Source organism: Pseudopodoces humilis, chromosome 7 (assembly GCF_049639895.1).
Source record: "Pseudopodoces humilis isolate 2021_Gansu_Grassland_sample_001 chromosome 7, ASM4963989v1, whole genome shotgun sequence".
NCBI classification, from domain to species: domain Eukaryota; kingdom Metazoa; phylum Chordata; class Aves; order Passeriformes; family Paridae; genus Pseudopodoces; species Pseudopodoces humilis.
The window spans coordinates 19,681,445-19,704,924 of NC_142206.1; the positions used below are offsets into that span (position 1 = coordinate 19,681,445).

Genomic DNA, 23,480 nt, shown 5'->3' on the forward strand with positions numbered 1-23,480 from the left:
GCCCTGCACAGGGCAGCCCCAAGAATCACACCCTGTGCCTGAGAGTGTTGTCCAAATGTTTCTTTACCTCTGTCAGGCTTGGGACTGTGACCTCTTCCCTGGAGAGCCTATTCCAGTGCCCAGACACCCTTTGTTGGTTTTGTTTTAATGTGTTCTGATGTCTTTAAACTTCATTATAGGGATTGGGCTGGAAAGAATATCAGTGTCAATCAGCTGCTTTGTGGGATTCCTTAAAGACCTATTGCATTCTTGCTTCAGTTTCCATTTACCAAGCTTCCTTTAAAAAGTGATGGTTTAAAAATGAAATTTCACATGATGATATTTCATTAAAACTAAAAACTTAATATTTTCAGCCTGTTGCACTTTGTTCTGTCTGTAGTAATTTTTACCTCTCCTCAGGGAAAAAGGAGGACACAAAAGGTGCTGCTACTTTGAGTAAATAGTTGTCCATGGAGGAGGTGTCAAACGGAGAGTTTTAACTTGAATGTGTTGCAGCTAGGATGTTTTGCACAGCAATGTCCTGTCTTATCTTCCTGAATTTGTTCTTCCATGTATTAAAGGGAATATTTATCCTCGACCTTTCTAGGCAGCAAATTGAGAAAGGCAAGAGTCTGTGTACAATGGCTTAAAACTTTACTTTCCACAAACAAAATAATCCTTGAATCTGCTTTTCTCAAGTGAGATTTTAACAGCTTCAGTGGAGCAGCTGTGATATAAAGGTGCAGCAGAAGGAAGACTTAAGACTTGGGGAAGGAGTAATTAATTTCCAGTTTCTAGTGGCACAATGAACTTTGTGCTTTTGGTTTGGGAATATGTGGGGGAAGGAAAATTTTTCTGTCTTACATTTAAAGTTTTACTGTGGTTTTGATCTTACCATACAGATTTTTTCAGGGCTAAGTAAGTGTTTGATCACAAAGCATCTCTGTCAGCCTGTGCTTCTTGTTGCCAAGATGCTTCTGAAACACAGAAGGTATGTGGACATACTGGAAAAGTTGTGTCACCACCCTTTCCTGGCAGTTGCTGTGATTGACTGACTGTTGTGTCTTAGTGTGATGAAGAGTGTCAGCCAGGTACAGGGTTATCTGCAATACACTGAAAAAATTCATAATGGCCGCTCAGATGATGACAGTGATGAAGCTGCAAAGTTACGTTGTTGTAGCAGTCTCTGTGAGGACATCTTCCTGCTTTTCAGATAAAGCTTCCAGCCTGCTGAAGGATACTCTGTACAATTTCTGATCATATAAATGAACTTGGTGACTGGCCAAGGTAAAAGGAGCTTTTTTCCTCATCTTAAGGGTGTCTATGTTTGGGATGTTGTATCATAGACATTTTCACATGACCCTCTTTTGAGTTTACACATGAAAGTATATGAATGAATGGATGTTGTTTGGTGGAGGTAACGCTTCCTGGAGTTAAGTTTGTTGTGCAGTCATCAGCTGTAATGCCGTCCATATTTATTTCATGGAAAACCTGGAGAAAACACAGCCATAGTTCAAAGAACTAATAGATACTATTAAGTGCTTCTGGTTGAGCCATATCATCTCCTTTGTGTATGAAACACAACAACATGATCTAGGACCCTAGATCTAGAGCTTGAACAAAGTTTCTTGGTCCTGGGTGAATTTTATCACTCCGTTATATTTTCTGTGTTAATTTTCCCTGTATACTTTCAGATTGTTCACAGAATATGGGTCAGTGTACATGGTGAAAAGTAACGCTATTTTTGTGTTAACCCCCTAAATCAGAAATATCCATACACAAAACTTGTAGTGAAGCAACAAGTGCATAAATATTTCCTTTCTATGATATAGACTATATTGTGATTGAATATGTGAAAATTAATTGCAAGGAGATGGGGAAAATGGGAAAGACTATAGTAATCACATTCAGCCTTTCTTGAGTGATTAAAAATGAAGTTAAATTAATTCTGTTTATTAGTTGAGCTTCATGAGCTTCATCCTTTTTTTTTTTTTCCAAGGGACTAACCCTTGAAGTAAAGAGAAGCCCCATTGCTTAAGTAGAAAGCAAACACAGTTGAAGTGCTTTCAATATAACAGACACTATACAGTTAATTTTTCCTGCAGACACTCCAGTTACATGGCTGTTAACAGTTAAATTATGAATGAGGTGTTCTGAAGGAAGCCTTTCCTGACTCTCTGCTTTCTCTTTTGTTTGGGCTGGTCACCAGGGTCACAGGAGTCTCATTCCACATGAAGCGGTATGAGATGCAGACAGGTTTTCTTCCAGACTTGAAGATAATGTGACTGAGTTGTCATTCACAAAACTCAATTCTTCTAGGTCTTGAATGAAAGGAGTTTACATTCTGTTACAATGAATGATGAGCATCCTCGTACATACTGATGAACAAAGGCGTGTCTGGAATGATTGGGGCTGTGAGGCACTGGCTTGGGGGTCTCTGAAAACAGAACAGCCTGATGTCTTCTATAATATATGAGGTCACAGGTTAGCCAGTGACATCACCATTCTCATCATGTTGCTTACCCTGCGTCCTAGACAGTATGGCTTATTGTCTTTTTGTGTTGTGTAATGTCTCCTGCTAACAGGATGGCACAGCTGTCCTGTTAAATTGAGCATTAGTGGTAATAACAATGAAAGCATGCTTTTTTTGGAGGCATCTTGAAGGATAGTGACTTTTTTGTGTGTAATAAAAAAAATATTAAAAGTGGTCTCAAGTTGATTGTCGTTATGATATAAGGGCAGGATTTGTCTTCTTCGCCAAGTATTTTTTGCTTTTGTGAAAGTAATTTTTTTGCTAAAGTGCTGGTCTCCACATACTTCAGTAACTTGCCAAAAGTGAAGGGAAAATTTAGGGAAGATAATTGTGTTAAATGAAAGCCCCCCTCCTACTTGTCTTGTAGGAGGAAAGTCCTTGCTCTCTTTAATATTTTTTTTTTCCATTTGCTTTACATATTCTCGGACGCAAAGTATTTTGCAGTGAAATGTTTAACTGATTTTCCAAAGTTATAGCAGGGTCTGTTACCTCAGAGCTTTGTACCTCATGTGTGAGGCCTTGTTTTTCTGGTGCTGATGGAGTGGCTTCAGAGGATAGGCTAAGCCTCAGTGTATGGGTGGTTGGAGTTTACTGGGCTTCCCAGCAGTGAAGGTGGGAGCTGGGACTGCAACTCCCCAACAGAAGATCTGAGCAGAATATGTCATCTTGACTTTTAAGAAAATTACTGCAGTAACTGGGAATCAAAATTAGAGAAACGAGTCTGTGAAGAATCTCAGATGCCTTTTTAAGAACTTTATTGCTCCCAAGGGTCTTCAGTTCAGGTTTCCCCAGGAGAAAAGTGACTTTTGAATGTTCGGCAAGATTCCTGTTCTTTTAAATACTGGCCTGTGCTTTTAAGGAGAGGCTGTGTGACAGAGACTCTGGTGCTGAAAGACTGAAAATGTCAGTAAGTATGGAGTAAGCCTGCTTAGGTGTTTGGTTACAAAATCCAACCCCAAATGAGCAGAAGCAAGTCAGGACTGAGTGGGTTGAGACATTGTTCTGCCAAGGAAGAATCAGTTGTCATAACAGCAGTGATGCACTGCCATGCTGATTCGTGAAAATGCAAAGGCTGGAGGCTGCTTTGCTTTTGTGCTTTTGTTGCTTCTGTTGCACACTTCTGTTAAGTAGGAGAAACCTTGGCTAGTGTCTGTGTGCATTACACTGGTGGTCTCTTTTCATGGCAGTGGCTGTCAGTCTGGCACTGTGTATTACTTAACAAAGTGTCCTTAAAATTACCTATTATGTACAGTTTTCGTTGTCTTTTGAACTTCTTGTAGTGTGTGAGAAGGACAGGAAGGTGGAAATGTGTATGTGAGTAGTAGTGGGAGAGCCACAATTAGAGCTAGCCAGTCACTGATTTCTTGAGGTTTTGAAAGAAAATTGAACATTGTTGTTACAGAGAAAATATGTTCAGGTTGTCCTTGTATTCCAAAGATGTCTCCTGCCGCTTGTTTTGTCTTACCAAGATTTGATAGTTGCTTGGCAGAAGTCTTGGCATTGCTTGGCAGTAGCAGTTCTCTGCTTATCAACTCAAAAAAAAATGACTGCTGAAACTCCGAAATGCACAGTTTTGAGATGCACTGTTTTCATCATTATCAAGTCAATACAGCTTGATTTTTCTTACTTCTTTCTTTCCAGAGATTTGGGGGAAAACCAGAGAAGCTTTCATAAAGTGTGGTATCTTTCTTTTAATTCTCATTAATCAAATACAGTCTCCAGCAGTAAAAACTTGATGTGAGACCCACTATGCTAAATTTACACCCTGCAATTTTCAAACATTAGCTGTCACTAAATTGGCAGAGTGACTGGAACCAAATGTACCTGCTTTGCAATTATATCTGCTGGGTTGGTATTTATGGGAATAGCCAACCAGGCCGACAAAAGTCAAAATTGAAATTAACCCTTAATGGCAGCATGCTGAAACTGGTTGCTGTTCATTACTGTGTTGAGTACGGTGCTGAAGAACCTCTGTTCTGGCCAGCTCCAGGTGCCACTGCAGTGATAATGTTTACTTTCCAAGAAGCTTAAAAGATTGGCAAATTTATCAGCTTGGTGCACCCTAAGTTCCAGTTTGGATTTTTTGTGAAAACAAATGTATCCTTCCTCAAGGAATCAAGTAGTAGGCACTTTGAGAATCAAAAATTTATTACTGAGTATGTAGAACCCATGTCTTTGGTCTGTGCTTTTGTGTTCTCTGGCTTACTGGGATATTAAGATTTTTGTTTTGTTGAAAATTTTCATGAGGTTCCTGAGATCTTGTGAGTTTCTTCTGATCCCAGTCTGTGCAGCTCGGTAGGTGATTCCCCAGCTCACGGGTTTGCTCTGCAGCCCTCACAGCGTTTGCCAGTTTGGCATGCTCTGTCTGGACATGTCTTCACCCCAGCTTCTACAGAATGTAGACTTTGCAGCATACATAAATATGATGGGTGCCAGAAGGAATGTGGACCTTTCAGTTTGTTTAGCCAGGAAAATAATGTATGGGGTTTTAGAGATCTGAGTTTTGATTTGGCTCAGTGGAGAATCCCTGATGCAAAAAATATTGAATGAAGCCTTAAAAGGCAAGAATGGTTTTCTGGTTAACCTGAAATATATTCATTTTTGTTAGCTGAGTTTGTCCCTGGGATTGACTTATCTGAATGAAACACATCCAGGTTTGGAAGCTGCAAGAGGGCTGAAGTGAGACACCCAAAATATTTGGATTAGGGGCTGAAGTATGTAATCTTTCTTAACTAGAGCATACTGGGAATTTTTTTTCTGAAACTTTTTGTCTCATGGGCACTTTGAGTAGGGTTGATATGGTAGGTATCTAAGAAGCAGGTGCCACTTTATATATATATATATTTTTTTTTTTTTTTTTTTTTTTAGAAATTTTACTGAGGGTTTTAGGAAATAAAGGGAACAGAACTGTCAGGAAGCAAAAAGTGGAAAAATGAAGAAAATTAGTGCATCACACTGACCGAATCTTGGTTTTTTTTTGTTTTGGGGCCCTTTTTGGAGTCACTCGTCTGCAGTTGCATCCACTGTTCCCAGGGAAAGTTCATTTTTCTCATGCTCTCATGAAAAGCTTTTCTGCTTTTTGCTAAATCTTCCTCTGTCTACCTTCATTCCAGTATTCTTCACTCTTTGCTGTGCTGTTAAATACAGCAACTGTTGAAAACGCCAAACTCCAAGATTACCTGTGTTGCAGTCAACCCCCTGATTTTACTGCTAGCTCAAAAGCAGTTTGAAGTATATGGTGTGTGGAATGGTATCTTGCTGTGGCAGTATTTGCTGGAAAGAATCGGACACCAGTGCCTTGCAGGAAGATTGCACAGTCCCACTGTGCTCCCTATGTTAATGTCCTGTTGTTTGGAGGCACTCTTACATTCCTCTACAGGGAGGCATCATTGCTCTTGGCTGTGGCTTCTGGTACAATAAGTGAAAGACAAGGTGAAACTAAACTCCAGTGACAAGAGTGAGACCCTCACTTCAATATAATCCCTACCATTTATCTGCCTAACAGCATGTTTCCTATTCACAAAATGCAAATTACATTTATTTTTCTGGTTTTGATTTGCCTACAGAAAGCAGCAGCAGTCTAATCCATTCAGCAAACACCCAGTAACTTTATCTTCTGGATAAATTTTTATTATTGCTGTATAAAGCACATCAAAGAGCTCAGTTTGAATGGGAGAAAATCATACTTTAAGTAAGTGGTTATAAAAGCTGCTATTTTTCAGTTGAAATGATGATTTTCTATGTCTCTGGTAGTGATGATGGGAAATTTCCAACTTCAAATAAATAACCATTACTTGTATACATCTGTCATTCCTGAGCCCCATCTTCTACCCCCACTTAACTCTTTTTGAGGCTTACCTAGTGGAGGGTATGTGACCAGCAGTACAGGAGAAGAGTAAATACACAGTCTTCTATAAAAAGAAACCTCTCAACTCTAAAGTAATGGCAAAATCTCTTCAAGTAGACCTGGGGCATGACATTTGAAGAGGCTTGTGTCCCGTGGTTAAATTAGATCAATATGTTAGCAGGGGTTTCCAAAATACTGTGAGAGTGGTGAGAGCTCCTGGACAATCTGAAGGGTGTTGCTGTGGCTGCCCCATGGCTTATCATGGCTTCATATATATATATATATAGGGTAAATGAAAATCATCTGATAGCCTGGTGATGCTCTGAAATCAAGGCTCTGTTTTGGCTTGTTTTGTTGAAATTGTTTTTTCTAGCAGGGTCCAGTTCTGCATTCTGCAGCTGGTGAGTAATGAGTTGCTTTTCTCCTTAAAGATTATGGGGTGTTCTAAGTTTGCTTTGCAGCATTGTCAACTCAGTACACATGGTCTTCATGTATGCCCTCTTTTCAGTCTCACCTATTTCTTGGATTTGCATGTATTTGAAGAGGTTATTATCTATTTCCAGATGATGCTTCTGTTTAGGAATACTATCCCATCTTCACTGTCTGTGTGCTGTCACTACCACCTACTACAGTCTTTCCCTTCTCTTAAACTATTGCCATTCCTTGATTCTGATTGTCTTCTGGTAATTCTCCTCATTTCAATTGTTGATTCAATGTATTTAGAAAAATATTCTTGTTCATCTTCTAAATTTTTTTAGGAGCCTCAGGAGAGAGGTTTCTGGTCTCCTTGTTTTCTTTTCTTAGGGCAAGACTTCAGAGCAGTAGCTGAGTTCCCTTCCTAGTGTGGGGAATTCTGCAGATCTTTCTCTTGTCTAGATGAAAATCATGGTTATCTGTCATCAATCTCCTCACACTTGGAAATTAGCTCTGTGTTGTTGAGCGAAGGGTTATGAGTTTTTTCTTTATTGTTAAGGACAGTGTTGATGTTTTGTTTTTTTACTCTGTCCTGCATTCTCGCCTTCCTTGGGCTTGGTTCCCCTGTGGAGCCTCACACACATCGATCTCTTCCAGGCTTATTTTGAGGCGTGACCTTTTCATGTAGTATCAGAGCCCAAGTTCTCCCCTCATTACCAGTACCACAGCTTATCTTCCCCTCCTGATGTGCTGTCACATCCTAAATGCAAACTCTTCAGATGGGAGGGCCCTCTGCCATCTCTATCATCAGGAAGATAATCATTAACACAACTTCCTCTTGGTTTGCTTTCTCCACCATTATTACACAGCGAGGTTGCTTTCAGAGCCCTGCACTTCTTGTCTCTAGCACACCTTTGAAATTGTCGGTGACCAGTGCTGAGGGATACACCTGGAGCAGGTACTGGGTGTGCAGCTGCAGTGGGAGCTGCAGATTGTGCCTGGGTGGGAGAAATGTTGGGAGCTCCAGACAAGGAAGGGGCTGTGACCTGGTGCTGAACCACAGCAAAGGGCACAGGGACCTGTGGCACTGGCCAGGTGACTGGACACTGGGACACAGCAGGAGCCAAGGGCTCAGCAGGAAGACCCCAGACTATCACAGCACAGACTGAGGATATGAAAGCACAGGGATTCCTTTGTTCAGCCTCCCTTTCCAGAGGCACCAGCTCGAGCTGGTGTTTAGGGTTACGCACCATGATTTAATTACTTAAAGGAACCAGAGATTTGGGACTGTATTATGGGAAACCAGTACAATGTGGGAAGGAAACCTTGTCTGATAGTGAGTGTGGGGTGTGCAGAGAGTCAAGTGTGCCCATTGTGTCACTGGAGCCACCCACAGTCCCAGCAGTGAAAGTATCTGGTAGTAGGAGTGTGACTGCCAGAGTGAGTCCTGGGTAGTCAGGCATGAAAGTTCCTGTGACCCCAGTAAGATGTCAGTGTGGGAAACCTTCTGTGGGAAACAAAGTGTGGGAAACATGTTTGCTGGGGCACAGAATGGCATGTTTGGTTCTGACAGACAGCTTTCCTTCCTGGAGAAGACAGCTACCAAGAAGAAATTAAAGCTCTTGAAAACTTTGCTGCTTAAAGAAGCAATCATGGCATAATTGTTAACGACAGACAACTTTGTGAGACTAAGTGGTGTCTACTGTAGTTGAAAATGGCAGAAATATTTGCTTTAGGTTACCTGACTTAGCCTGAGAAAAGGCTTCAGTCCTTGTGTTCTTAATCTGGAGAGGGGCATGTATATACCTTTCTCTCTTCTGTGAAGGCATAAGCTCTTGAAACTTTGTGGTGGGTTGATTGAGACAACACTGAGAACTGTGGTTATCTAGATCTAGGTTAACCTTTTTTTAAGGCTTGCTGCTCACCTGTGGTGGAGTTTATGCAGCTGCGTAGTAAGAGGAAGACAGGAATTTATTGCTAGGGTTAGAGAAAGATGGGGCTATTTGCTGTGATTTAAATCAGCTTGAACTGTTGAGGATATGCACCTTTAGCTAATCACAGCTGTGTACTGAAAGCAGCATAGAAAAGTCTGACATGGTGTTTCTGCCCCTGACCATTCCATACTACCATTATTGCATGGGCTTGGACTCTATGGTCTTTGTAGTTGCAGACGTTGTCATTTTGTATGGTGGGTTTTTTCCCCCTTGCTGGCTGAAACATTATTTTGCTTACCAGTTAATGGTATCTATTTATAGTGGCTTGTTTGTTTTTCCTGAAACACATAGCTCTTGCTTAAACTCATTCACTTGCAAAGGTTGGTTCTATGTCTGATCTGTGTGGTGAGATACAAGACTACAGAAATATTTAATACAGTTAAAATATTTTTAATTAAATATTAATATTTAATATCGTTAGAAGTGCTGAGCAGCTACTCACTGAAGAAGAGGCAAGATGATACTTTGTTATCATCCTGCTGAAGCCTTCTTCCTCCCCTTCTGTATTTTTGTACTGCTGCATATTTGGGCATTGTTGTTTTTGTATGCTGGCATGTAAAAGAGCAGGGTGTGTGTCCAGTATCAGCTACCAACTCCAAAGGACTCCAGTGGTTTTTCCACCCATAAGTTAGAGCATACTTTAACCACTGCCCTGGTGAAATGCTCCTAGAGCAACTGGCATTATGGAATTAGTGTTTTTCAAAGAAGTAACACTTTTACAGCCTCACAGCCCTACAGCCTAATTCTGCCAGTCCTTGTGATTACTTCTCATTGGAACAGTGCTTTAAGTGATTGTCATGTGACACAACAGAACAGCTTGAAGTACCACTTTCCTGGGAGGAAATAACCTAATAGTGAATTCAGTTGTTTTCTCCAGACAGAACAACTGTGGGATTTTTCTTAAATCCTGTGTAAGGCCTAGATGAATTTGCACAGCTAACCATATTCTCTGAGTGCCCTGAAATGCAGGTAATTCAATACATGCTTTTAAGCAAGAAAAGGTGGTTAACAGCAGCTCTTTATAATCTCTTGCATCTGCACACCACAGAAAAAGTCCTTGCAGAAACAAGTCTCAAAGGGTAATTAAAAGCTTTTGATCTTTGAAAGGAAATGTTCTGATTCCGATTGGGAAACTTAATTGTGGTAGGCAGGTTTTTTATTGGCATAGAATATCATGTGAGTAAATTTAAACCTAGCCCCTCCCAATTTTTAGGAAAACAATAAAATACCCGTCATGCTTTTTGCTAAATTGAAGGGGTTTTTTTCATCACTTCTGTTGCTCTTCTGTTACTCCTTTAAATTTGATGCTGAATGAATCAGACTCAGTCTTGCTGCTGTCACATTTCAGGCACAATCTCAGTATTTTCTGAGCAGAATGTCAGTTTGGCCTGTTTTTGGGGAAATTGGAGTAGTGTGATGGATCACATGAGCTTATTATCTCCTTGTTTACCCCTATTCCCCATTTAATTTCTCATAGGTGCATCTGTTCGATATGAAAAGTGATGCCAAGTAATTACAAATGCATTGTTAAATGAAGGACAGGAATAATGAAATCTAAATTCTGTCCTAAGATCTGTTGCAGGTTTTCTGGATTATTGTGCATAAATCCTTTAGTCCTTTGTTTTTGTGAAGACAGAAATGATGTTTTCCTCAGGGTGGTGTTACAGAAGAATGCCATAGAGTCATAGAACATGCTGAGTTGGAAGGGACCCATCAGGATCGTCAAGTTCAACTCCTGCCCCTGCACAAGACACCCCAAGAATCCCACCCTGTGTCTAGAGAGCAGTGTCCAAACACTTCTTGAGCTTTGTCAGGCTTGGTGCTGTGACCACTTCCCTGGGGAACCTGTTCCAGTGCCCAAACACCTCTAGGAGAAAAAACTTTTTCTAATACTCAGCTTAAACCTCACTGACACAACTTCAATTCCCTTGGGTCCTGACACTGGTCACGAGAGAGAAGATATCGGTACCTGCCTCTCCTCTTCCCTTCATGAGGAAGTTGTAACTGCAGTGAGGTCTACCCTCAGTCCCCTCTTCTCCAGGCTGAACAGACCAAGTGACCTCAGCTGCTCCTCACAGGGCTTTCCCACCAGATCCTTCACCATCCTAGTGCCCCTCCTTTAGACACTCTCTAATAGATTTATGTCATTTTTATATTCTGGCACCCAAAACTGTCCCCAGCACTGGAGGTGAGGCTGCCCCAGCTCAGAGCAGAGTGGGACAATCCCCTCCCTTGCCTGTCTGGTGATGCTGGGCCTGATGCCCCCCAGGACAGGGTTGGCCCTCCTGGCTGCCAAGGCACTGCTGGCTCAGATCCAGCTTCCCATAGTCCAGGACCCTCGGGGCACTTTCCACAGTGCTGCTCTGCAGCCTCTCATTTCCTAATCTATACACACAACCAGGGTTGCCCTGTCCCAAGTTCAGAATCTGGCACTTGCCTGTGTTAGACTTTACATAGTTGGTGTCCTTCAAAGGTATTAGAAATAAAATGTTTTTATCTTTGCTGCTTCTTTAAGGAAGCAGTGTGGGTAGCTCTAGCTTGGATAAGAGCAGCATAAGATCTCCGTTTGACCTTCTTACTGGAGAATGTTTGTCTTCCAAGGTGTATACAGTTCAGTAATCTAAAGCATTCCTTCCTCATTTGTTTCTGCTTCCTTTTTCTCTTTGAACCTGCACTAGTTTGGAGCTGTGTTCACTCTGCACTGTTAGCGGCCCATAGCCTGTTCCCTTTCCACCACACTAAGTGTGCGGAGAGCCTGCAGACCTGGGGGATGTATTTTTGGTGTATACTCAAGCAGCTGCACTGCTGCTGAGACAAGCAAATGTGGAAGCTTTAGTGAAATGCCCAGTCCCCCAAATATAGAATCCAGCCATGAAGGGTGCAGGATTAAAGTTAAGCCTGTTCACCATGGCTCACTTCCTGCACGTGTTGTTAAAAGGAAAAAGCAAATGGTTGTTTATTAGGGAATGGTTTAGAAGATTATATTTAATTAAGGTGCTTGCATGGCTAAGTGCTGAAATGCAGCCACCTACTACAGGGAATGTGCCAGTTGCTTCAACTAATGCTCTTAGATATTTAGAAGAAGATACTCAGTTCTATGCATTTTGTATTATTTATGGTGGGGATGGATTATGCTGGATTAATTGACCAGCAAAGGCAGGTTTTGCAGTGAGGTGTTAATGGGTGAATGATGGAATAGTAGCCTGAGTTCCTCGCCACAGTAGTTTTTCTGTCTAAATTAAAAGAAGCTATCCATTTTAGTGCTCTGAGAGGGTTGGTTTTCCCATTGTGTTTGACTTGCCTTAGTAATATTTAGTGTTTCATTTGAAGTTACCATAGGTGTTTCTGATCTTTTGGCTAGGACTCTTGTTGCAGTCAGCAACCTCAGGATCTCGTCCAGGGAAGCCGCAGGGTTCTGGGGACCAGCATGGAACACCAACGAGACGGGCTCCCAGTTCATGAAACCATTTATTCAGCATGGGAACAAACTCAGGTCCAGAACAGAGAGCTCTGAACAGAGGCAGAGCCGGGGTTTTTGAGGGACAGAACTCTTAAGGGTCTCCACACTTGAGGGTGGAGTTCAGGGTCAGGGACATTAGAAACACAACAAGGGAGAACCCCCCCCCCCACCCCCAGGGACACAAACCCAATCAGAACTCCTGGGCCGCCCTTCACAGGGGGTTTGGGGTGGGACAATGTAACTTTTGCTTCCCCGGAGGCACGTCCCCGCAGACTCTGATCCATTTTAAATCTTGAAAATGCCGGATACCAAAAATACCGCATCTCATGGATCGCAGTTGGAAAACTGAAGGAGGGAAAGTCAAACCTGATCAATGAGCAGTTCCTTGAGTAATCACTAATTACCTGCTGCTCCAGTGAAGAAACATTTTTGAGCACTTGTATTGCAGTGGGACTGTCAATCTGCCTTTACAAATAATCCTCATAACTTCTAATGTAGCATAAGCACTGTAATCATCAGGCAGTTTAGATGAGGATAGGGGAGGATAGGGATTAAAACTGTTCAAGGGGATTTAAGTTGTCAGATAATTAGTGGCAGGTGTCCTTTACTTGTGGCAGATGGCTTAGGTGTTGTCAGAGGTTTCACTGCACAACAAGAGAGCGCTTGTCTTATTCTTTGCTTCCCAAAGTCAGTCTGAATGTGCACTGGCATGCTTTCCTTCTGTTCTGGTAAGGACCTTTGCAGCAGTGCATAGGAAAGCAGATCAAACTGAAGACTGGCATTTTTCCTGATTTACATGATACACTTATAAACATTGAGCTACAAACAACTTTTTGGGTAATAACAAAAGTGTTTGAGAGACTGAAAGTAAGCTTCACCTTCATTGATGTATTTTCCTTACTTTTTGGTGCTGTTAATGAGCAATCTTTTTATACCCTACGTGCTTGAATTCAGTATGGGCACCTTCCTCTTCAAAGCTAGTGCCTTGTTTTCATTTTAACAAGGGGTGAAGTGTAATAAAGAGGTTGAGCAAGTCTTCCCCACAGTCTCTCTGGCTGACTGCATGAGTGAGTCCTGACTTTCTCCCATAAGCACAAAGTGTCTTTGCCTTCTGTTTCAGTGCAGTGAGCATTAATCCAAGTCTACCTTGATGCCTGTGGTGTTACCTTGCTGACAACATACTTCTATTGCCAGTGAAGTTTGTGCATGTACATGTTAAACTGAAGTTTATAAGCAAAGCACTTTCTTCGTGCTCAGCTTTTAAGTTCCTCCTCTAAGTGCATCACCTGCATTCGTAGATCTCTGTAAAGTAGACATGGAGTGAGCCACATGCTTCATGTCAACATGAAGAAGTATGAAAAGAAACATCTGTCCTGAGGGGCTAAATTCACAGAAGCAACTGGACCTGAATGTAAGTATTTGGAAGTAGTTTTGTGTTCTCTGAGGAATCAAATCTTGTAATAGCCTTCCAGTCACTTGATAGTGCTTGTTTGTTGTCTTTTAAGATGACAGAGGAAGATAAAAAAATGTCTGTTCAAGTCTGCTAATATTGCTGGTTTATCTTTAGTTGTGATGTGTGTTGCTGGTGATCAAGTATTGGCAGGTATTGAAGGTATGTCTTTTGGATGCCATCTTCCTGCAAATTCCAGTTACTGACTTACTGTAGTCTCTCTTCATTAGTTTTCATTACATGTTGCAGATTTCAGTAGCGTTAAAACAGATTTCTGATGTGCTTAAATCAAAGCTGATGTAGATTTACACCTGGCAAGGGTTTCAGCAGAAATTAAAAATGAGTATGGAGAATAATGTGTGCACGGTGTGACAGGAAAGTATCATCAGTAGCCCTTCAGCCTCGCAGCTGCAGCCTGATCAAAATAATTATCTTCACATATGAAAAACTTTAAGCAGTAATCCATTGAAAGTATCCTGTGAAGATCCCATGATCCCCACAAAAGACATGACAAAGGTTTGGCAATGAAGAGTTCATACTTTATCCTTTGTGATAGATCCTTTTTGCCATGAGGCTGATGTTACTGGCATTGTTCATGAGGGCAGTGAACACGTAAGTGTCCTGTATTTCTTCCTCAAAACCTCCTTGGCCAGGCTGATTGCCTGCTCTTACTGATTATACTTTCTGATACAGAGCTGTGTGATCAGTAATGATCTGTTCTGTAATGTGCACAATTCTCTGCAGTGTTTTCAGGTAAAGGTGGTTTTTTGAAAGATATCCTTGACTTGCTTTCTTAATACAGTGTGAAGTGCTTGCTCAGTATGACTTGTCCTTTCATTTATTTTTCCCTGATTCTTTTTCGGGGAATATTAAATATTTAGATACCAACATTTTTGGAAGTGGCTGCTAAAACAGATTGATTTTCCTTACTCAGTCCCCTTCAGAGTGAAACATGAGTCCATTTTTTTATATGCAGCCCAGATGGTATGCTGCTTAAAGTGAGCAATGTGTTGCAGTGAAAATGGACTACTTTCCCCTTCTTTCCTTCCTCCTTTACTTAACTGAACACATCCGTGTAGCTCTTATTTGGGTTGAATTCAAAATTAATCAAAGATGCTGCAGGGTAAATATGTCAACTATGGGAATGCCAGCTGTGCCAGATTGAAGGAGTTTCTGCCCCTGCCAGCAGGCAAGTTGGCTACACAAAACCTGACATCTTTATGGACCCTGTTAGAAAAATGGACACAATGATGTGGTTTGGTCCTTTCCACGTCTGTTCTGAGTGTGTCTGTGACACTGCTTCTCCTTGTGTGTGTGGAGTCCTGCACTGGGCTGTGTGCTGAGTGGGGAGGAAGATCGCATTTCTGAGGGCTGGGAGCTGAGGACTGCGCTGAGAATTTCTTTGAGTGGTTTTTTTAAAATCCATTAGGAGAGACTTGCAAAGTGTGAGGGAAGCAGAAGGAGTAATACCATTTAAAACAGTTCCACATGTGCCATTGTTTTGACAGTTTTTTATCCACCAATGATGTCACTGTCAGACACGAAATGATTCACACAGACACAGCTCGAAGTGTGATGAAAGAAGAAGCAAGTTTACTTGTTCTTTCAGTATTTATAGGTTTTCAACAACGACCAGGGATTGGATAGTCAGGTTACCACCTTCCCAACCACACTGGCTGTGAGAGATGTCCATCAGAATGCATATCTTTAATGGAATGTATAAACACCTATGTTTGTAGTTACTTTCCTGGGAAAGTGGCTAGAAATTATGAAAACAATATCGAAAGGCCTGATTCTCAGGACGACACAATGTTTTTCTTTGGGCATGGAGTAATGCACAGAACAAGTTTCTAGATGCATTGGCTGTGACTCTCAAATTGCTGTCTGCAACATACAACTCTTCTAGGAGCTGGTGAAGATCATGTTTTAAGAGAATATTTGTTGGTTTGAAGCTGGATTGAGTCAGAGTTCCCATGTTGCCATTCCACAGCAAAGCTTGGGTAGGGCTGTCTGCAAGTATCTTGATCTACTGCTATGTTTTGTTTGTTCGGTGAAAGGGTTAGCAATACATCCTTGCTTTAAAAGAATGTTGAGGATAAGGTTATTATATGACAAAGAAATCCTGTAAACAACTTACTGGGTAACAAAATTTGATACCTGTTCCTGGAATGTTGCTTCAATCTAATAGGTATGGCATTTATTCAGAGGAGTTGTTAAAAGGAACAGGGACTTGATAGTGCTTTTTTAGGGAAGTTTTAGGGAAGGACGAGCTGTTGCCATTGCTGATTTAAAGTCAGGGACTCAGGCATGAGTGGGTGTAGTGTTTCCCCAGGAGCTGCAGGGAGCAGTAAGGGCCCTGCCTGACTGGGCTGGAGCTGACCCTGTTCCAGTGTGCTGTAGGCTGTAACAGTATAGAGAGCAGACCTGCTCTTTCTCCATGGGAAGAACAGTGATCCAGGGACTGAAACTGAGGTTTGAATGACACTGCTAAAAGATACCTAATTGCCAGCTGCATGCCTGGGCATGCTTTTTGATGGCTGTCACTCTCTTCCTTTTAGGTGCTAGATACAGCAGGAGAGTTACAGGTGTCTCTGGAGACCTTATTTCCACCTTTTTTTTTGCTGAACTACATTGTTTTGTAACAGCTCAGGGCAAATTTCCATTAAGGCATCTGCTCTGTGCTGGCAGATTCTTGAAACATCCCCAGGAAAGTCAGCCATTTGCAAGAAAAAACATTTGAAAGGAAATACATTGTTTGAGACAGACATAGGTTTAAAGAGACTACCTCCCTGAAGCATTCCTCTTGTGTCTTTTGAAATAGTGATGTGAAACTTAGCAGTTTTGCCTGTGTCATGGATGGAGCATTTTGATACGTTGTGGGGGAGAAAGGAAACAATCTACATTTGGCTGATTCAGAAGTTTCTGATAAGCATCTTGCACTAATCAGGCTATTAAACTTACTGTTTTGGTAGATTTGTTCTCCAAAGATGCCTGTACAAAGCAGATTCCTCCCTGGGTCTTCAGGAATGAGCTAGGCAAAAGGTCTTACCTGAAAAATCTTACACAGGCAGTTGTGATCTGCACTGTGCCCTGTGCAGCACTGAAGAATGGGGCATTCACCATGCTGTGTTCATAATAGTTTTCCTTGCCCTTGTTGTTCAGGCTTTCCTGGGAGAGGAAGGAGTTGGACTCCAAGAGTAACAGGAAGTAAGATGGCACAGGAATGGGCAGTGGAGGGAACTGACTACAGCTCTGCCATTCCCCCAGAGTTCCAAAAATAATGTGGTTATCCTCAAAATAGATAACTGATAGGTAAATAGATAAGCTTTGTGTCAACTTAGCTTGCTGTTCCTGGTTCTGAACCATGAAGGTATGCAGGTTAGCAGGGGGGACATGTTTTTGTGACCCCTCCATCCTTACCTGGGAAGCTTTGTATTTCTGGGGTTTTTGCCTTCTCAAGTGCATGTTGCGTGGGACTAGTCTGGAATATGACAGGAAGACAAGTGGAACTATTTTTCTGACTCTCTTCCTTGTCTTGCAGCTTCCCCCAACTCTGTGACAGGTCATGCCATTTTGATGCTTATTAAAGCCATTGAGTGTCATTATCCTTCTCTCACTCAAGTTCGAGCTTCTGTGATATCTGTGTTCCAAAAGACAATGCACAAAAGTGAGAAAAATGGTAGATTGAAATGGCTGACTAGTGCTGTGTCTAACCTTGGAAGTAAATCTCTTAAGTTTCTTTCTTTCACTGTTCTCTTGATCTCAGTATCCTGATACTGTGCCCCCTCAGCCTGGCAGACTTAGTGTGCCAGCTGCCCCTGGCCTGTGGACAGATGTGTGCCAGGGGTCTGTATTCACACCAAGAAGCTCAATTCTAACTTTGATCAGCAGCACTATGTTTAAAACTTAATTGAAAACCTAGTATGCATTAGTCAGTGTGTTACCTGGTGCATAACCCTTGGCTATTAACAACAGCAGCAAAGTATTTTGCAAGTACTAATCTGACAAAAGCATTGGAGGGTAGAGCCGAGTTCATGTAGCATTGTCTGTTTTACTTCTGTTTAGACTGACCCTGTGAAGAAGAGAGAATTTTTTTTTAAACAAACACGGCTTTGACAAGCATAGAGGCTGCATGTGTGTTCTAGGAAGAAAATAACGAGGAAATCTGCAAAATCATGTGAGAATGGCAAACAGATAAAATGAGAATTTAAGAAAAAGAAAGTCCTACTGAGTACCAGGATAATGACAAAATAATCAGGGTCAGGGTCCATTTGTTTCATCTTCATTCAACCACTGATAAACAGCTTGCTCAGTGACAGCTTTTGCTGCCTTTGTTAAATTCTCAATGAACTTACCTCTCTTCCATTTGCCGCAGACAGCCAACTGTTGCCTGGGAATAACTTCACGAATGAATGCAACATTCCTGGAAACTTCATGTGCAGTAATGGACGCTGTATCCCAGGGGCCTGGCAATGTGATGGGCTGCCAGACTGCTTTGATGACAGTGATGAGAAGGAATGCCGTAAGTGACCGTTCCTGTGACCTTATCATGCTTTTCCTCACAGGGCTTGGCTAACTAGTGTTACTGCTGTGTTCTGTGTTAGAGAACAAACAAAGCTGCTGCCACTTTTCTCATTTAGATCTTGTTGGAAAAAACACGTAGGCTTTATTGTTTCAGGTCTTTAATGTTCTTCAATGTCCAGTTTTAATGGAGCACTTGGGGAGGTACCTGAACAGATGGATAAATTGAGATGGACTTGACTTACGATTCTTCCATGATGCTCTGTGATTTTTAGGGATCTTGCATGTACTGGTGTAGTGCTGTAAGTTGACCTTCACTAGGTTTGATGGTGCCTTCCAATTCAAAATTGTTGACTGTATCCTGTGATTTTTGCTCTCTCTAATCAAAATGCAATTCTTAACTCTATGAATTTTAACAATAGCCTTCTAAAAAATAGGCTAAATTGATTTGCAAATTGGTGTTGTTAAGTTTTAATCCTTCCTAAAGAACTTCCAGTTCTAGAGAGCTAAAAAGTCTGATCTGGTTCTCATCTGTGATTTCATCTTTTCCATAGCATTAATAAGATTTAGTTAATGAAATAACATGAAACTTTCTAGCCTACATGTATTAACCAGACAGCAAAATTATGCTGTAGCATAATGTTGTGATTCGAAATCCAGTTGAGAGTGAAACAAATCAAATTTCTTGTGATTCTAGAGCAACTGAGAAATTTCTGAGAGGTTACCGGTTTTCATGTAGCAAATGTGGTCTCTCTATTACACTTAAACTAAATTTATAAGAAGCTTACCTTTCCCAGGACATTTCCAAGACAGAATTAGCTTTGCTGATAGAACAGAAGGAAAAAATGATAGCTTCTTTCAAATTACCTGACTAGAAAGACATGTGTTGTTAAATGCTCTTGCTTGTTAAAACACGATTCCTCTTCTTTAGCCCCAGTAATCCATCAGTTTTAAATAATGGGGCTTTAATAACAGTGCTGTGTAAATCTCCATATATAGTTTTGCTTTAAGCCAGTGAGCTTTGCTTGCTTTCTAAAGAATTAAAACTATCTGTATGAAGTTATAATGCTTTACAGTCTTTTTAAGGCATCAGGCTTGTGTTGCAACTTTGAAGACAGGTTAATTTTTTTTCCACACTTAAATGTTAACATTCAGGGAAAGGCCTGTTACAAGGATTGGTGTGGTGCATATCTGTTTAAACCCTAGCAGGAGCTATATCAGTGGGAGCTTTGGCAAGAATAAAAATATCTAAAGTTCAACCTGTGCCTTTCAGTGCAGTGTTCCTGATGACAACTGCTGTATGACTCAGGTTCCTCATTACTTGGCTCCTGAATAGACTGCTGGCATGACTTTTGGTGTGTGCTTCTACTTTTTAAAACAAGCTGATTGACAGTACTTCCTTGCATTTATAGGATACACACCAGGAGTTTTTGTGTCTCTTAAGAATGTTGTTGTCTGCCTTGCATAAGTTTTGTTTCATTTGATACAATTAGATTATGTTTATGAAGATTTTCTTAATGAAGGCTGGACTGGGTATTTACTCAGGAATCAGTAAAAAGAAAATATGCTTTGTGACTCTCTGTTCAAAGACTTCCTTACCAAAATCAGTTGGGTCTGGTGAGCTACTGAGAGTATTAAACATAGTAACTGACAATAAAATATAAATAGCTGTAAAATGGCAGTTCATAAGAGCTGTTCTTGTCACCACAGAGTCAAATAAACTTCAGTGATGTAGGCTATGCTGCAACTATGAATTTTAAGTTGCTGCAGAACTGTCCTTCCTGGGTTTTTTTTCAAATACTTTTATCTGGCTTGATTGGCTGACAGGTTCCTGGATGAACATCCTTTTGATCCTATACAAATTGATGGAGATAATTACACTGTTCTTTCCTCTTGCCATACATCTATCGGCTATTGGATCACCCTCACAAATGTAAAATTAGCATACAAAAGACACTAGCAGGGAGAGCAATCGATGTGAATCCTATGCTGGCCTGCTGTTAACAGGTCAGATAAGCCAAAACAGAATGGAGATAGTGCTCGTTTGAATTTCCACATTTGTAGTGTTTCCAGTCTTTTACATTATAAAGTAATCAGAAGTTGGATGGGCTTATACAGACCAAATCTGGTGTTAGATTTGTTCCTAGCTCAGAGATAAGGCATTGAAAAGTGGCCCTATAGGTACAAAATTTTATTTTTAAAATAATTTTAATCTGTGTTTTGTTACTTTCCTTCCATGGGAACAGGGCTCTACTTCCTAAAGCTTACCTTGCAGCGAAATTAGTTCTTTGTTTTCTGCTATGGTTTTGCTTTGCAGTAGCTGAGCTGTTGATGGTGAACGCAAAGCCATAATGGTGAACACAAAGCCATAGGAGTTGCATTAGCAGCATGAGATAGCTGAGTTCCCAGTGTGTTACTACTCACAGCTGTACTTTAAGCTATTTTGTCTGTGATTCCTCATCAAGTAACTATTTCACATTGAAAAGTGTTAACCTTGCTTAAAAATGTCTGTGTGTGAGTAGGAGCTTGGTTAAAGGACTTATTTGTTGTGAAGATGAGTATGCTGTGTTGTGGCACGGCCATGAGGAAGTAGTCATCCACATGTGTGGTTATGTGAAAAGGCTTTCTCTTCTGATTTGTCTTACAGTTGAATGTGGATGTCCGACAATATTTTGTCAATTCCATTATTGTAGCATTTCATCCTGTATGTCCCCCTTTAAACAGGAAAACTTTGAACTCTGGGTCTGGTTCTCATTTTTTGTGGCCAATGAGTGGAAAAGTGATGGTCTGGGTGTGAGGAGGAAATAAGATGCAAAGCAGAATTACCTGCACATTGTCCACTCATGTCTTATATCTTCCCACTCTTCTTTTTGACCCTTTTCTGTGTCCTCTTCTGCAGGACCGTCTCTGTTAACTATGTCACTTTGCTTATGGCCATTCCTTCATTTCCCACACTTGACAGAGCCCACGTACCCACATACCATCTGTCATCTTCTGTGCTTCCTCTGTGCGCTTACCTGTCACCTTAACATGTCCCATGCCAGCTGTCTTTGTGCTGTTTAGTGCACAGAACATTTCTCATACTCTTGCCTTCTCTAATGGTGATGTGATGACTGAAAAATGTTACCTGGTTTTATCTGGGGACAAGGGTTGAAGAAAGGCATGGAAGGGAAGGAGTAAGCTGAAACAGTGACTTCTCATTGTTGTACATAAGAACTACTTCTTCAAGAACAATCTCGCTTTTTTTCCTCCTAGCAACTAATTGGGCTTGAAGAAGATTAATTTACCATATCAATGTGAATGTTTTGTGAGTACTTGCAGTTCTCTGTAGTTTGAGTAAACTGCTGTCATCAAGTGTATCTCCCAGTGGAGAACTGTCTTGTAGTTCATCCCCCTTTCTTCTGCTTCTCATCGGTTGAATTGCTCCTCAACCTATGTAGTCCAGTTATCTGTCATGCACATTGCTTTGAAGTGTTCCTGTTACTACTGCTTTTCACCTGTGTGGATGATTTTTAAAGGAAGCTGAGGCTCTTCTTTAAAAATGCAGAATCTTTACCAAAAGGACTTTGCTGTAAAGCTTGGAGGGATTTATTGCATAGATCCTAGTTCCTCGTCTGGTTGCATACCAGGTATTACAGATACCTGGGGTTAGTGCTTGCCCTGCTCAGGTTGGGAGCTGCATGCTGTCAGCACTCAGTTATTTCTGTTATCAGATACGGAAGATAGAAAATTTTCCAAAATAGAGAGCCTGAATGGAAGGAGCCTGGAAATGTGTGCTTGCATGTTTCAGAACATTTGGAGGTAAATGGATTATCTCTAGTGCTGACTTTTATTCCTACCTGCTGACCTATTCCTTTGGAGCCAAGACCTGTGTCTCACTCTTGGAAGGATTCTCATCTTGAGATTTAAGAGTGCACTAATATTCTTAGTTAAGCTCATAATTTACTCTGTCATCTCTGTTTCCTCTTTCCTTTGCTCTTTGTACATCTTTGTATTAGATTAGTACAGAGAGAACATTGTGAACACAGAATGGCTTTTGTCACTAATGAGCAGCAGCTAGTGGGGAGATGGCATGTGCTGCCTTTGTCAGCTAACAAGCAGCAGATGGTGAGGATTCAGAGCATGGCACATCATCCACGCTAAGTGCCTGGCATGACAGCAGCCATAATTAGAGACATACCAAATACCCAGGAGTCTAGATTTTCCTTTGTTGCTCTTCTGAGAGATGCCAAATTTGTATGTTCAGCTATGAGCAAATAGTGGCACACAGTGAACGAGTGACTATCTGTGTTAATCCAAGGGCTAAGGAGTGTAGTCTGGGGGCTAGAAAAAAACTGTGCAAGGATAGCCTTGGGGCAGTGTGTTCTCACATTCGAAACCTCCGTCCCACTTGTTTCTGGTTGGCACTGTTGCTCCTTCAACATGAACATAAAGGTAAAGCAGGTTTCTGAGTCAATGGTAAAAGCTGTGACTGGCTTGTATAGATGTCTGAAAAATGGGACATCGTCCATGCTTGTAAGGATGCGCTGCCTGCACACTCCTGGGCTGGCTAGCAAGAGCTGGTGTGTAGGAACATCCAGAACTGTAGTAATAAAAAGCTCATTTCATCACCAGCAATCCATCGTCATCAAGCCTTGCTCTGATTGTCCTTCAGACAGAGCAAGTCTTCTCCATGGGGGAGAATGTCTTTATTAAATGAAGTGCTGCATGAAAATGGTCCATTATAATTAGGATTCCCCAGACAGGTATTGAAGCCACCTGCCAAGCATGCTTCCACTAAGGGTCAGTTTTGTCTCTCTCCCTGAGATTCATGTGCTTGCAAGGAACACAATCAGAACTGAAGGTTTTGCAATACCAGCAGTCCTGGGTCGCACTCAGCATGGTGTGTGAAGAAGCTTTTCTGCAATTGCACAGCAGCAGGCTAACTTTCATGGTCCTGAACACTGTGACTTGTATTTGAGCAATCTGAGAAACCAGTTTAATCCAAGCGTCTGGTAGATCCGGTAAGAACACTTCTGTTTCTGTGTCAGGGAATGGAAGCCCTGGGCACCCCTGCTGAAGCCAGGGTCCTGGTGACAAACACCACAGGAACTGCTACAGCTGGTAGGCTGCGTGCCATAGTGCCAGGATGAAGCTGTGCGGTAGGAACGTGTTCTGGTTATGGTTGTGACCATGCTTCTATTGCTGGTTTTGCAACCATTACCTGTCTTTGTCAGGTAAGTAGAATAACATTTGAGATAGTCCTGTAATTACTTGTTCATTGTTGATATGTTTGCTTATTA

The 23,480-nt window shown here is 41.4% G+C and overlaps 1 protein-coding gene across 4 annotated transcripts in view; it reads left to right on the forward strand.

Annotated features, from left to right (window-relative positions):
* The window catches only part of LDLRAD3 (low density lipoprotein receptor class A domain containing 3), a 106,054-nt gene that overhangs the window by 16,318 nt on the left and 66,256 nt on the right, over positions 1-23,480 (forward strand). For 3 of the 4 annotated variants that reach the window (XM_014252176.2, XM_088058254.1, XM_088058255.1), the window contains exon 2: positions 18,053-18,199. The exons of the other annotated variant lie outside the window; for it this stretch is intronic. In XM_014252176.2, coding sequence (XP_014107651.2) covers positions 18,053-18,199 — 147 coding nt within the window. The remainder of the gene's footprint in view (positions 1-18,052; positions 18,200-23,480) is intronic. 4 annotated transcript variants of the gene reach the window in all.